The sequence below is a fragment of the Alternaria incomplexa genome (genome assembly GCF_024043165.1).
Source record: "Alternaria incomplexa strain BMP 0042 chromosome Unknown scaffold_6, whole genome shotgun sequence".
Taxonomy (NCBI): Eukaryota; Fungi; Ascomycota; class Dothideomycetes; order Pleosporales; family Pleosporaceae; genus Alternaria; species Alternaria incomplexa.
In genome coordinates this window covers 68,720-83,894 of record NW_026249855.1, presented here as the reverse complement: position 1 = coordinate 83,894, position 15,175 = coordinate 68,720, and the positions used below count along the sequence as shown (strand labels likewise).

Here is a 15,175-nt window from a genome sequence, read left to right as displayed (position 1 = left end):
GTGTCGTCAGTAGCTGGTTATCTCGTCTGGGCGGGGAAAGGAATACCCCACTCGGTTAGACCTGGTGTCCCTCGATGCTTGCCTCGATAACAGGGATGGACGTCCGAACAATCTGCCTGCGATGTGGTCTGGGGACGCAACAATTCCGCAACGCGTTTGGAGGAGTTGCACCGTGATGCCGTGGGGAAGAGGAGTTGGAGTTGGATTTGATCTTGTCTGGCTGGAGTGTGTCCGGATTTACCCCCACTTTGTGTCTGACGACTAGGACTTGTATTGATATGTGTGTACTATGCGCCTTTTGGATCTTTGCGCTGTAGCAAGCAGTAGTCGCCCCATTGGCGACGGAACTTGGCGGGGATGATGGATAGGTCTGGGACCCAGAGCATGCGACTGATGGTGTGGGTCTTGCTTGCGTCTAGGAAAGGAAGACATTTCAACGCTTTCCAGTGTTCTGTGTCGGAAATGTAGTCCGGCTCGAGCGCTGTTGGTGGGGCGCCAGCAGAGCGAGTATCAACGATGAAGTCGCACTGCTCGAGATCGGTCTGTTTCGTCAGGTTAGTGAGATCCACGTCTTCATTCCCTAGTTCACATACATATTTGCTGAGATCTTCTAGGTTCTCATCGTTCATTCCAGATGGTATAAGCCAGGTGCCGGGGAATAGTCCAAGACTGGCGTCGGCTTCGCTGAACTCGCCTGGGAGGAGACCAGAGAATTCGCTCTTGATGAACTTGGCGCGCACACCTTGGGGTAGGTTGAAGGAGGATGGGAAGCGATACCACTCTTTGCCTAGACATACGGTATCACCTGGGTGGGAGACTGTGGAGTCGAACAATGGCTTGTACACGTTGAGTGGCGCCGAGTAGGCGGACATGTGACCTGAAATGTGTTAAAGATCAATTCAAGGTTCTGCCAAAGGCACTAGTGCTTGTTGATCGATGGTATGAGAGGTGATACATACCATGAATTCTAAGGATGCCCAGATTCAAGGACACGAGTATGGGAATACAAACGATGACGAGCTTCACCATTGGAGGTATTTTGCTCACTAGATGCCGTGGATCCATCGAACCAAAGTTGGCTAACAAGATGTGCAAGGAGAGGGCTGCATTCCAGGCTAGTGCAGGATAGGCTGGGTACATGAACCGCTCTTCTTTATGAGGCTGGACGGTAAATATCGCCAACCACAAGTAGAATGGGCTGACAAAGGTGATGGACCTCGTGAGCGTATTCCGATAAACAGCTCTGTCAAAAACGACATACTGGATCAGCAGCAGCGGGAGAGCAGCCATCGCGAGGAAGAACCAGATGTTGAAGTTGAGCGCTAGATTTCGAACGTAGAAATGCCACGGCTCTACACCGTAGATATCAGGGCCTCTACTACCACCGCTGAAAACATTGTATAGTACGATGTTGAGCGGCACGCAGACCAGCTTCCTGTAGAACAGCGAATCAATGGCGGTCTGCAAGATTACAATAGCGAAGGCTCTAGGTGCGCCTTGGAGTAGTATGCGACGCAGACTCTCTTTGATGGTGCCAGTGAACACGCCCGCGATGAAATCTTCCGCAATAAAGGGAAGGGCGAGCGCGCCTGCAAAGGGCCAGCCCAAAGCACTGCCGACGGCGAACCACGCAATACCTTGTGCAGTCCTCATCTTACGCCGGGACCAGTCCATGAACGACGCAAATCCAAGCATAGCACAATTCATGGCGAAACTCGACGGCAGATATGCAGGGGCAGCGTGATACATGCCGGGGCTTATGACCATGATCATGGCGAAGAAAGACGCAACGCGCACCTCGAACATCTTCTTGATAGCCGTGTACATGCGAGACTGGCATCCTGCGCAGACTATGGCTAGGACCGCTCGCAAGAAGTAGAACTCGAACACCTTGGATCTTTCTAAGCCTAGCGCCTGCAGAGGCAGCGTAGCGAGTCCTATTACGAGCGAGTGTATAGCAGTGTAGGCCCAGCTTCGGATGGCATAGTCAGGAGAGTACTCCCAGGTCTGGAGGCCGTAGCCATGGTTGAGGTAGTGGCTTGGTTCCCAGTAGTTGAAGACTTCGTCGCAGTCTTGGATCGGCGAGAGGGCGGCGGCGGTGAGATTGGCTAGGGCGAACACGCAGAAGATGTTGAGCGTGGAGAGATGGGGTGGTGTACTGGACACATGATGCATACGTTAGCCCGTGATCGAGTGGAATACTTGGGGATTATGGCATGGCGCATGATACTCACTCAGGGGCTGAATGCGCCGTCTTCGGGCGCGATGTAGACATGTCAGCGACAATAATTGCAGAACGTGACGGCAACCCCCATCGAATTACCTAGGTACGGAGTATGGTCACTTCACAGAATGACGCGGTGGGTCTCGCGGTCATAGGGCTGAGCTGCGCGTGCCCGCCAAGCTTGTTAGCGCGCATCCAAAAAGGCGACGTTCTTCCCTGAAGCGCTCCTTTCAACCAGAACTATCATCGCACGCATTTAAGCAAACTGGTGCAGACAACGCAGTGGATAACTCAGCCATCACGCGTGCTTCAGAGAAGACTGCAGAGAGAGACACGAGCAATGTCCGACTCTCTGGAACCACCGGCCAAAAGGGCGCGGTTGGAGGCGGACGCTCCCTTTTATGGCACATCTACATCTGCATCTGCGCTCGACGCGCCGGGCTCGCCTGTCGATGACATGGACGACGACTTTTACGACACTACGCCCGTCAAGCCCTCTGCGCTGCCCTCACAGGCGGACGGAGCGACGTCGTTGTTGGCGACGGCGGCACCCGCGCCGGCCTTTCACCTTCCTGGACTCGGCTCTGTGAGCGAGACCCCGGCCGCGCAGTCGCAGTCGCAACCACAGAACGGCGCAGTCGTCCCAGACGACGCCCCGGAGGACGGCGAGCTCTCGGATGACGAGGCCTTCTACAATGATGCGAGCCCGCAGGCCGCCATCCCAGTCGAGCCGCCCGTAGCCAATCACGGCCAGGCGCAGGATGAGGCTCCACAGCTCCAGGCCGTCGCTGCTGCCGATACACCTGCTGCCGACACAGACGGCGAGCTCGACGCGGCCCTGACCGCCGCCATAGACCTCCAGAACGAGACTGAAGACACCACAAATGCTCCTGCCCCCGACGGCGCAGCGTTCGATAGCAAGGCCGAGTTCCTGCGCGCCGCCGAAGCCAACAGGGATGACCAGAGCGCCGAGTGGCAGCTCGACTCAGATGCATCCGACTCAGACTCATCGTCCGACTCCTCCAGCTCGGACGACAGCTCCGATGAGGGCTCAGACGAGGGCGAGCTGCTCGACCCCGAGGAGCAGGTCCGTCTCCTGATGGCTGAGGCCGCCGACGAGCCAGGCGCGTCCGGCCCAGTCAAGGTCAAGACGCTCAATGAACAAGATGAGAAGTTCGAAATGCCCGACATCACAGTCACGCCGGAGACCAAGATCACAGAGCTCGGCAAGGTGGAGTCCATCGTCGGGAACCTCGTTGTTGTCAAGGCCAAGATGTCTGGCGACGAGCAAGTGCTCGAGTCTGGCTCGGCGCTGTGCCTCGAAAACCGCACGGTTGTCGGCAAAGTCTCCGAGCAGATCGGTCGCGTGGAGGAGCCGCGCTACTCCTTTGGCTTTAACGATGCCGCTGAACTCGAGACTCTAGGTATTAAGAAGGACGTACCCATCTACTACGTGGACGAGCACTCGACCTTCACCGAGACAGAGCCCATTCGCCGACAGAAGCACACCGACGCATCGAACCTCCACGACGAAGAGACCAACGACGTCGAGTTCTCAGACGACGAGAAGGAGGCCGAATACAAGCGCGAACAGAAGGCTAAGAAGCGAGCCAGGCAAGAAGGCAACGACGAGCCAGTGGCGCCTGTCAACATCCCAACCGGGCCCAGACTGCACGTCGACGCTCCCGCACCGCCCATCTACCGACCCATGGAATATCAGGGTGGTGGTCTGAAATACAGCGATGATGAAGACGAAGATCTCGGCATGTACAAGCCGCTCGCCAGACCAGATCACTTCGAGCAGATTGTTGGGCAAGGCGCACCATTAGAAGATCGCAGCCATGTCCGTAGGGGTATGGGTCGCGGCAGAGGTCCCTGGGGTGATCGAGGTCGCGGCTTCCGTGGCCGAGGAGGTGGTGGCGGTCGCGGTGACTTTGGTGGTGGACGCGGCGACAGAGGAGGCTTTGGCGGCGGACGTGGCGACTTCGGGGGTCGTGGTGGTGGAGGACAGCGAGGCGATCGAGGAGGCGGCAACAACCAGAACAACCGAGGCGGAGATAAGGGTGGACGTGGCGGCAAGAACCAATCTGACCGTGGCAGGCAACCAGAGCAGTTCCAAGATCGCCAACAAAACAACCAGAGGAACCAATACCAAGAGGGACGGTCCGCAACCTCGGCATCGCCAGCCCGCCAACAGCAAGATCGCAGCCAGTCTTACACCCAGCAGGACCGTGGCCAGTCTCAGCAAGCCCAATCCCAGCAATCGCCAGCCGGTGGTGGTGGGAAGAATAAGAACCGCAAACAACGGCAACGCGAAAAGAGGGAACGGGAACGCCAACAACAACAGCAGCAGCAGCAGTCGCAGTCGCAACAGTCACAACAACCTCAAAAGCAGCAGCAGCAGCAGCAACATGCTTCTCCGGCACCTTCTGGACCATCAAATGCTAACGCTTATGCAAACAACAGCAACACAGGTTGGCCAGTGCCCTTCTCCGGCCCATCACAGCCAGCGCTCCCCTACGCCGCCGCACCTCCGCCTCCACCTCCAGCAACAGCAGCGGCCTACAACTACCAGCCATCGTACACTCCCCAACCTCAAGCGCCAGCTCCAGCACCAGCCCAGCCACCCCAGCAAAACCAAGCGGCCAATCTAGCAGCATGGGCACAGTGGTTCCAGGTCATGCAAACCATGAGCGGACAGCAACCACAACAACCGCAGATGTCAGCGCAAGCTCCTGCACCGCCACCACCGCAGCCTCAGCCACAAGCACAGTACTCTTACCCCTACCAGCAATATGCGCAGCCGGCTGCTCCCGCGAACCCGCCTCAACAGGGCAATGCTCAAGCTGGGGCGCAGCAGTCGCTTCAAGATATTCTGCGTGCTCTCCAGGGCGGTGGTGCTCCTCAGTAACTTTGACGCAGATGTTAACGGTTTATCGATTCGGATTAGGTGTTTTGTAAGATTATATATATATCGTTCCAGTATGAGTTGCATGTCACGTAGAAGCTGTCATCACTTACTATCCGTGAAGGTAGCTCCACGAAGCATGCAACTCTGGTATTGGGAACAAATCCCGGGATGCAGACAGGTCATAGGACTGCGTCACTACACAAAAGGGGATGTGAGATAGACTTGGCGTCGTACGAGCGTTAATGATTGCTTCTTATGCTATGAAGATGCTCTGAGTGGTCTGTTGTGAAATCGATGAGGCGAAAGCGACCCGGTCGCCGAAAGAAGCAGCGCTGAGTAGCATGTGATCACGTAGTGTACTGTACCCGTGGACACCTTCATAATCACTCATCAATGCTTGGGGTCTTGCTATGGATGCCAAGTTCGTGAGAGAGTGACCCGGTTGCCTGGCTGCCGGAAGAAGCATGTGCGAGTGGTAGCATGTGACTACAGTGCACACCTTCATGATCAGTCATCAATGCTCCAGGGGCATATGTGCTCGTAATGTAGAAATACTCTGGTCTGGTGCAAGCGCTATTGACTCCCTCAATGAAGAAGAGAATGCGCGATTAATATGGACTGGGGCCAATATGTTCATTGACGTCCTCCGCGGCGGTATACAGCATCACGTCAGCGTCTCGCGCAGCAAAGCGCAGTAGGCAAAAAAGTATAAATAAACGCATACACGCATACACACGAATGAACGCGTCGTTTAAATCCGTGGTGGTAGCACAACAGCGTCTACACGTCTGCCTGCTTTCGGGATATACGGCAAATAAGCTCCGGGGCTGCACAACCAACGAGAGTCTTTCGAGCGTATCGGAGAATAATGAAACAGGAATGTTTTTAGTATTAGTATTTGGACAGGCGAAAGTATGGGCAAGTGGCTCGGTTGTACGCCACAAATGTCGGATTCGCTTCTGAACCAAACTATTGATGATTTTAGTTCTGGGATGAAACACGGGTGTCGGTACTATGATGATGCGATGTTAATGATGTGGATGGTTAGGCAGAGATGGACAGGAGCAAGGGATGGCGATGATGATGATGACGGGACGATGGTTATCCTCGTAGTCGTCGTTGTCTGGGCGGTGGTGGTGGTGGCTTCGGTTCCAAAAAAGCGGGGGTTCAAGCTCTCGGTGTTCGGTGCACCGGGGCCATAACCTAACCTAACCTAACCTAACCACAGCGGAACTGGAATCGGCATATGCTGCAAACAACGCGCGTAAGATGAAATGTAAGATGAAATGTAAGGTAAAATGTAAAAGCACGGCAACTGTAGTTCGCGATACCTAGCCATGACTGCATGCGGCGCGACGTCCGTGTCGTGGTTTAGGCCGGGGGGCATACGGAGAAGGATTGGTATGCTGGGAAGTCTAGGACGGGTGCTTGGTGGCTCGGTAGGCTCCGTGGGTGGGAGCTGGGTTAGTAGCGGAAGGGAAGGGTGAGGAGTGGGTTGGGGACGGTTGGTGTGGGCTGTGGGTGGCGCATTGTTGGCAGAGTGTGCCGCTCTCCATAGCGAAGTGGAATAGGTAGGGAGGAGGAGGTGGAGGTCTCATCTTTTGCACTGTCTAAAGCATACATGTCTCCGTCGTTGTCGAGGTGGCTGTATGCGGCCGTGCCGTCGTTCTGGGTTAGTGTTCTGGGTAGTGTTCTGGAGTATTGCTAGCACGGAGGCTCGGTAGGACCCCGTAGTGCTTGGTCGGTTCCAAGGTTGGAGTGGGTGCAGGTGGCGCATTGTTGGCAAAGCATGCCGCTCTCCATAGCAAAGTGGAGCCCCCATGCCTGTCTCCATCCGAAGTGTCAGTGAGGGTGTAGTCAGCCATTCTTCACAACCATATGCACCACCACGCACCATAGCCTGACGCTCTCCTCCACCTCCAGCTGTCTGTCTGCCGCCGCTAGACAGCCCGAGTCTCTCGCCCGCTCCGCCTCGCCTCGCCGCGCGCCTTGCCCTGCCCTGCCTTGCCCACTGCGCTGCCGACCGCCGCCCATGTTGCACACCTCGAGCTGCTGTCCCGCCTCGATGAAGTAGCCGTCCACGTCCACTCTGCGCAAGCAGTCCCCACCACCCCAGTCCGCCGCCGACGCGGGCCACTGCCGCGACTCACACCCTGCACGCCCCCGCCGCCATCATGACGAGGAACGAGACCATCGGCCGCCATGGTTCGGTAGAGAGCTCGTGGAGTTCGCGCTCGGGCGACACGATACGGCCCTATGGACGCGCGGGTTCGCTGAGGGGTACCCCCGTCACCGTCAAGACGGACAAGAACCTCAATTCCCGGTATGTTATTGCGTCTGGTGCCGTGCGAGATGGACGCTGGCTGGGGTGGCGGCGCGCGCTGTGCGCCCTCGACCTTGACTCTGGCCTCGTCTCGTCTTGACGCGGGAAGAGACATGTTTTGCCTGTCTTGCCTGTCTCACGCCCACACGTGCATCGACATCGACAACCGAACGCCTGCTAACACGCCATAGTGTCGAGCGGGAATCCGAGATATCGCCTGGCACCGTCCCCCCAGCTCCGCCGCCCAAAGACAACCCCTCGCACCGCCCGCGCAAGCCTGCCAATTGGGACGCTCCCACGCCGAGCGCCTTTGGCCACCACCGAAAACAGCTGGCTGTCCTGGAGACTTCGGGAGGCCGAGTGCCGTCCATATCGCGCAACCCCCCCACCGCTTCGAGCGCCAATTCACAGGTCGCGCCCTGGTCCACCGCGCCCAACGGAAACAACATGACCAACAGCGTCTGGAGCAGCTTCTTCAACGACTCAAACGAGGATGTCTCCCAGTCGTCGCCTGGCTTCCGCCCGGGAACCGGCACCAGAGAGGACAGCATGGGCTTCCCCATGAAAGACGACAGACGGCCGTCGGTAGCTAGTGCCACGACCGTCAGCAGCACGGGTTCCAAGTCGAGCATGGGCCGGAATTTCCACAAACGCCTGCAGAACGTCTTCGGAGAGGACTTCCCCGCCGACGACCGCCAGAACTCGGATTCGAGCTTGGGCACGCCGCAGCGCAATCGCGGCAACTCCCTCAGCAACACAATTGGCAGTAAGCACCAGTCGCGCCCGACCTCGCCTACCAGCTCCCGGCCACGCACCCCGCAGGCGTCCTCGGAAGTCACGCCATGGGAGTTCCAAGACTCCAAGGTGAGTCTAGTTCACATCCAGAGGAAGGCACTGCGTCTCTCACTCATGCTCTTGCCCTACTACTCCACCGCCGACCTCGGACCTGTATCACTAACCCCTCACAGGACGTTCCCACTCCCGCTGAGTATGGCGGCCGTCGTTCCTCCGAGCAACATTCTGCCAAATCGGGTCGATCGCACCACAAGCTGCACGTAAGACTGCCTGGCACTGGCCACCGGCACAAGGGCAGCAAGGAGGACAACAAGGCCCCAGACGGACGCGCAGACATAAGCCAGCCTTACCCGCTGCGCCCCACCACCAGCCGCGAAGATTCCAGCTACAGCGTCCGACCGAACCAACCCTCGGCCCTCAGCTCCGCCTTCGCCTCCAAGACAAGCCTTCTGGGACGGCCGTCGAGCCCTACGCCAAGCTCATACTCGGATATGACAAGAGATGACAGGATAGCGCAACGGTCTCCCAGCACCAACAAGGCGTCGCACGGTTTCTTTGCGCGGTTGCGAGGCAAGGACAAGGACAAGGATCGCACGTTACCGGGAGATACCCTCAAGAGTCTGGTCGCTGCTGGAACTGCCTCCGCCACCTCTCTGAATCCTTCGATTAATACGACACGATCCGCGAGGCCAGAGCCGGCTCGGCAGGCTACCATGGCGAAACAGCAGGCGATCAACAATGGCGTTGAGAGCGCGGCCAAGGAACAGAGAATGCGGGCTCCTCACCACCGTTTGCCTACCTTCCGGAAAGAGAAGCGCGCAATTCCGAACGAGCCTACGGGACGGGACCCTAACGATAATATCGCTAGCACAGCAGGCAACGATGCTGTTTTCTTCCTGGACAGCAATCTCGACGACATGGAAGGCATTGTGAATCTTCAACAGGCACCGCCGATGACACCGCCTGTGGGTGAAGTGCCAAAGCAGCCACCGAACCTCGGTGAAGACATTTCCGTACCAGGACCCGATGACGACGGCACCGCGGCGTGGGACGCGCCAGACTCCTGGGCCGTGAAGCGCATGAAGGACGAGATGGACAAGCTGGGAGACGCCGACGAGACTACAACGCCTTCTAAGGAAGAGAGCGACAACAAGACGTATTGTCTGCGCATCTTCAGGGTCGATTCAACTTTTGCGACGCTATCAGCTACCTTGAACACGACCGTGCAGGAAATCATACAAATACTAGGGAAGAAGACCGTATTGCAGGACGAATTGGACAACTACCACATCGTGATGCGGAAACATGACACCTCACGGCAACTGGAAAGTAACGAGCGCCCGCTGCTGATCCAGAAGCGATTGTTGGAACTCGCCGGATACACGGATCTAGACCGCCTCGAAGACGTCGGACGGGAGGATAACAGCTACCTCTGCAGATTCACCTTCCTCCCTGCCAAGATGAGCGGATACTCGAGTCTGGAACGGGATCCTGGTTTCAGCAAGATGCAAAAGTTCAGTCACATTGATCTCCAAGGTCGGAATCTGATCACCATCCCTATTACACTCTACCAAAAAGCGACTGAGATAATATCGCTCAACCTGTCGCGCAACCTATCACTTGACGTACCTAGAGACTTTATCCTTGCTTGCACCAACCTGAGGGAGATCAAGTACACGAGCAATGACGCACGACGGCTCCCGCCCAGTCTGAGTCTTGCTAGCCGGCTGACCATGTTGGACATTTCAAACAACCGCCTTCAGTCTCTTGACCGTGCTGAATTGCACAAGCTGCAAAGTTTACAAGGTCTCCGACTCTCCAACAACGGGCTAACGCGACTGCCACACTACTTTGGACAATATCGCGCGCTTCGCAGTTTGAACTTGAGTTCGAATTCTCTGAACGAATTCCCAGACTTTTTGTGCGAAGTCCGGACACTGGTGGATCTCGACATCAGTTTCAACTCGATATCGAGTCTGCCCAAGATTGGCCAATTGACATGTCTCGAACGACTCTGGGCGACGAACAACAAACTGACCGGCAGCTTCCCTCCAACACTGAGCAATCTAGTCAACCTGCGAGAAATCGACGTGCGGTTCAACGCGCTTGATAGTATGGATGTCATGTCCCAATTGCCCCGATTGGAGTACTTGATGATCGGCCACAACTCTATTTCAGCCTTTGAAGGCTATTTCCCGAAGATCCGTGTGCTGCACATGAACCACAACCCAGTTACACGCTTCGGCCTCACTCAGCCCACCCCAACACTGACCGCCCTCAATCTTGCGTCCGCCAAACTGGCGCAATTACCCGAAGATCTGTTTGGCAAACTGACTGGCCTCACTAAGCTCATCCTCGACAAGAATCATTTCACGTCCATATCGACCAACATTGGAAAGCTGTACAGGCTGGAGCATCTCAGTATAGCTCGAAACTCTCTGGACGACTTGCCTGCCGAGATCGGTCGCTTGGTGGAGCTTCGCTATTTGGACGCGCGCGAGAACAATCTGCCCAAGCTTCCCGAGGAGCTTTGGTATGCTCGCCGATTAGAAACGCTAAACGTGTCGTCCAACGTTCTTACCACGTTCCCTAAACCCGGCGCGTCACCTCCACCAGTAGCAAATGGGGAACAAGCTCAAGTAGACGGAGCGCCTGCGCTTGTTACACCGGGCTTGACATCAAGTCCCAGTTACGAGGAGCTGGGGAAATTGGAAGACTTCCAGAATCGCCGTCCTAGTCAAGCATCAGGAGGTCTGAGTGTTGGTTCGTCGGCTGCCTCTTCGCAACGGAAGGGGTCGATGGCGTCATACAACACTTCAAGTACGGCGCGCAAGACATCAGTAGCGTCTCGTGCGCCCACCGAAGGGACACTGACACCCATGTCCCGCAAAGACTCCAGCCTTAGTAGTCGCCTGGTGACTACCTTTGCGGGTTCTCTTCGACACGTGTTCTTGGCTGACAACCGGCTGAACGACGACGTGTTCGACGAACTGTGTCTTCTCCCCGAATTGCGAATTGTGAATCTGGCATACAACCTCATCTATGATGTACCACCTCGTACGATCCGACGATGGCAACATCTTACCGAGCTGTACTTATCGGGCAATGACCTGACGTCTCTACCTGCAGAGGATCTGGAGGAAGTTGGCTCGCTCAAGGTCCTCCACATCAACAACAACAAGTTCCAGGTGCTGCCGGCCGAACTTGGCAAGGTTGCACAGTTGGCTGTTCTTGATGTGGCTAGCAATTTGCTGAAATACAACGTGTCGAATTGGCCATATGACTGGAATTGGAACTGGAATCACAAACTCCGATACCTGAATCTGTCAGGCAACAAGCGTCTCGAGATCAAACCCAGCGGCTCGTATAGTGGTGGCGGAACGAGTATGCGAGAGGGGCGCGACCTGACCGACTTCAGCTCGTTGATTAATCTTCGCGTACTTGGGCTGATGGACGTCACGATGATGGTTCCTTCGGTCCCTGAACAGTCAGAGGACCGGCGAGTGCGCACTGCAGGTTCAGCTGTGGGTACTATGGCGTATGGTATGGCCGATTCACTGGGTCGCAATGAACACATCTCGACAATGGACATGGTCGTGCCCCGCTTCCGCAGCCACGATGACGAACAGCTGTTGGGTCTGTTTGACGCACAGCCGCTTGCGGGGGGCGGAGCTAAAATTGCCAAATACTTGTACGATCAGTTCAAGAATCGGTTCGCCGATGAGCTCGACCGTTTGCGCCCGAGTGAAACGCCGTCGGATGCGTTGCGACGGAGTTACCTTGGCCTCAACAAGGAACTAGCTACCGCTGCAAGTCAGGGTCTGGACAAGAACGGACTCACTGCACCGTCAACACAAACGCGCAACTCAGTGCCTGATCTTAGTGACGACGACCTGACATCGGGAAGTGTCGCAACAGTACTGTTCCTGAAAGAAATGGAGCTCTACATCTCCAACGTTGGTGATGCGCAAGCCCTATTGATCCGTTCGGAAGGAGGACACAAGATCCTTACCAGGAAACATGACCCCGCTGAGCCAAGTGAGCGATCCAGGATACGAGAAGCTGGTGGGTTTGTCTCGCGACAAGGTAAACTCAACGACATGCTCGAGGTATCAAGAGCATTTGGATACGTTCAAATGTCGCCATCGGTCATTGCTTCGCCGCATATCATGAACCTTACTCTTGGCGACACAGATGAGATGATCCTGATAGCTTCGCGAGAACTCTGGGAATACCTCACTCCAGATTTCGCTGTCGATGTCGCACGATCAGAGCGCAACGACTTAATGGTCGCCGCCCAAAAATTGCGCGATTTGGCTATTGCCTTTGGTGCGACGAACAAGATCATGGTCATGTTGCTTGGTGTCAGTGATCTCAAGAGCAAACAACGTGCCCGGTACCGCACCCAAAGCATGTCCCTCATACCCGCGCCTGGTGCAGATCCAGACTGGGGCGCGTCGCGCAGACGTGGAAAGAAGGGCAACCTGGTCGGCGACTCCAAACTCGCTCGACTCGACAACGAAGTGGACGCGCCAACGGGCGAAGTCAGTCTGGTGTTTACGGATATCAAAAACTCGACCATACTGTGGGAGACGTACCCGATTGCTATGCGTTCTGCAATAAAGATGCACAACGAGCTTATGCGCCGACAACTACGCATTATTGGTGGGTACGAGGTCAAGACGGAAGGTGATGCATTCATGGTCGCTTTCCGCACTGTGACATCAGCTCTGCTGTGGTGTTTCACGATCCAGAGCCAGCTTCTCGAAGTACAGTGGCCGCAAGAGATTCTCAACAGCGTCAATGGACAGGAAGTGGTCGATCCGGATGGTAACGTCATCTTCCGCGGTCTCTCTGTCCGCATGGGTATCCACTGGGGCACACCCGTGTGCGAAGTCGATCCCGTCACGAAGCGCATGGACTACTTTGGACCCATGGTCAACCGCGCCTCGCGTATCTCCTCCGTAGCCGACGGCGGCCAAATCACCGTCTCATCCGACTTCATCGCCGAGATCCAACGTCTCCTCGAAACGCACATTGAAGGCGACCGTAAGAACTCCGCCGGATCCGAAGAAGCCTACGGCGACGACATGAACAGCCAGATGATCCGCGGCGAACTCCGCTCCCTCAGCTCCCAAGGTTTCGAAGTCAAAGACCTCGGTGAACGCCGTCTTAAAGGTCTCGAGAACCCTGAGTACATCTACCTCATGTATCCGCACTCGCTGGCTAGTCGGCTGGCGGTCCAGCGCCAGACGGAACAGAAACCGGTCGAGCAGCAGAAGGAGGCTACGGCTGGTCAGAAGATGGCGGGCAGCCAGCTCACTATCGACACCGAAGATGTGTGGGATCTCTGGAATATTAGTCTACGTCTGGAGATGCTGTGCAGTTCGCTCGAGAGCCCTGGTTGCTCTGAATTGAAACCGCCAGAGACGGCGTTGCTGGAGAGGATGAAGAGCCGGGGTGGCGAGATTACGGATCGTTTCTTGATTAACTTTGTTGAGCATCAGATTTCGAGGATCGAGGTATGTTTTACTGTCTTTGTTTGGTTTGAGGGGAGTGCGTTTGCTAATATGTGGACTTGTAGTCTTGTGCCAGCACCCTTGCTCTTCGCCACCGTATACGGCCATTCGGAAGTGCACCGCTGCTCGAGCAGGCGTGTCATATGGGCGATATCTTCGCGGAGCTCGATGCGAAGTTGAAGCGGTTGGAGGAGTTTGAAAAAGGGGCGATTGAGGGTATGGCGCCTTCTTGAGGGGTGGGCAGTCAACTCGTCAAGAACTTAACTACAGTATGGCGAGAATCACGCAACACCACGACAACGGACCACGACAACGCGCCGTTCACTAAAGGCACCGACGGACGATGACCGAGAATTCCGTATCCCGCTACCTTATCCATGCAACACACCTATCTCTATCTATCCTAATCGACCACCCCCGCCTCCTCGGCGAAGGAACACCGCGAAGCGCATGTCTCTCCCGCTCGGTCATCATCATCGACCTCACACACGCGCGCGCGTACTCCCATACATATCCATACGATCCGATACGCTCGAAATCGCCCTGGAGGCTGCGAACTCTATACTTTACTCACGATACCTTACTTTACCTCGATACCACTCACATCATCACACTACACTATCACACAACAGACTTCGCGCACGAGGTCGACCACTTGGGCTTTTTGTCACGGCGTTTGGCGGGAGCTCGCTCCTAAGCGGCTTTTATGATTTCTGGGCGCTATGCGGTTTTTCTCTTTGGGGGTTTTCCTGTCTTTCGGTTTGGCACTGCGATTTGGTTTGGTTTGCGCGGCTTGGGCTTGCTTGGGTATGCGACGCTACGTGTGCACGGGACTAGACTGGTCTGTGGCAGTAGCTTGTAAGGTTTATTGTTATCATTGGAATTTGGGGATGAAGGGATTGGAATGAGCGGGATGGGCTTGGGCACTGGTTTTGTTTGTTGAGCGATGGGCGGATGGATGAATGGGTGGATGGGTAGTCTCTTTTTCACGGCCTTGAGATGAGCGATGTGGGATGTGGGGTGGCAGTCTGCTTGGAGCGTTCTGGGTGCGGGAGAGGGGGTGTATGATTGGAGGATGCGAGTATGGTGAGGAAGGGGAAGATGGAGACGGGGAAGGAGAAGTAGGGGGTTAGTGAATGACTATCGCTTTTACCTGTGCAATCGTCTTCGTCTCATCTTTCTATGCGCGTGTTTATGTGGCTGATGGCAGAGGCGACCAAGTCACGATGGCTACTTGGGTTTAGCGCACCACGACGCTTGGCCTGGACATGCGTATATAAACCCCTCTACTACCTTCCTCACTCTTCTTCTAACATCACAAGAGCTTTACTCTTTTTCTCCAAAACTGTTCGCGACCTAGTCCATGTGCGCTCCTCCTCTTCTTTTCCAAAATCGCAATCGTG

The 15,175-nt window shown here is 55.8% G+C and overlaps 3 protein-coding genes across 3 annotated transcripts; 2 read left to right on the top strand and 1 right to left on the bottom strand.

The window, feature by feature from the left end:
- Positions 1 to 287: 287 nt before the first annotated feature.
- On the bottom strand, positions 288 to 2,275 carry J4E90_004598 (uncharacterized protein; the record flags this gene model as incomplete). The annotated part of the gene is made up of 4 exons (XM_051434162.1): positions 288 to 542; positions 594 to 877; positions 960 to 2,158; positions 2,235 to 2,275. 4 exons carry the CDS (start codon positions 2,273 to 2,275, stop codon positions 288 to 290), a joined length of 1,779 nt encoding a protein of 592 aa, XP_051291418.1.
- A 289-nt stretch (positions 2,276 to 2,564) lies between these two features.
- J4E90_004597 (uncharacterized protein) lies at positions 2,565 to 5,135 on the top strand (the record flags this gene model as incomplete). The annotated part of the gene is made up of 1 exon (XM_051434161.1): positions 2,565 to 5,135. The coding sequence occupies one exon, from the start codon at positions 2,565 to 2,567 to the stop codon at positions 5,133 to 5,135; it is 2,571 nt and encodes an 856-aa protein (XP_051291417.1).
- Positions 5,136 to 7,309: 2,174 nt separating this feature from the next.
- On the top strand, positions 7,310 to 14,005 carry J4E90_004596 (uncharacterized protein; the record flags this gene model as incomplete). The annotated part of the gene is made up of 4 exons (XM_051434160.1): positions 7,310 to 7,458; positions 7,650 to 8,322; positions 8,427 to 13,775; positions 13,838 to 14,005. The coding sequence occupies 4 exons, from the start codon at positions 7,310 to 7,312 to the stop codon at positions 14,003 to 14,005; spliced, it is 6,339 nt and encodes a 2,112-aa protein (XP_051291416.1).
- Between the last annotated feature and the right edge of the window lie 1,170 nt (positions 14,006 to 15,175).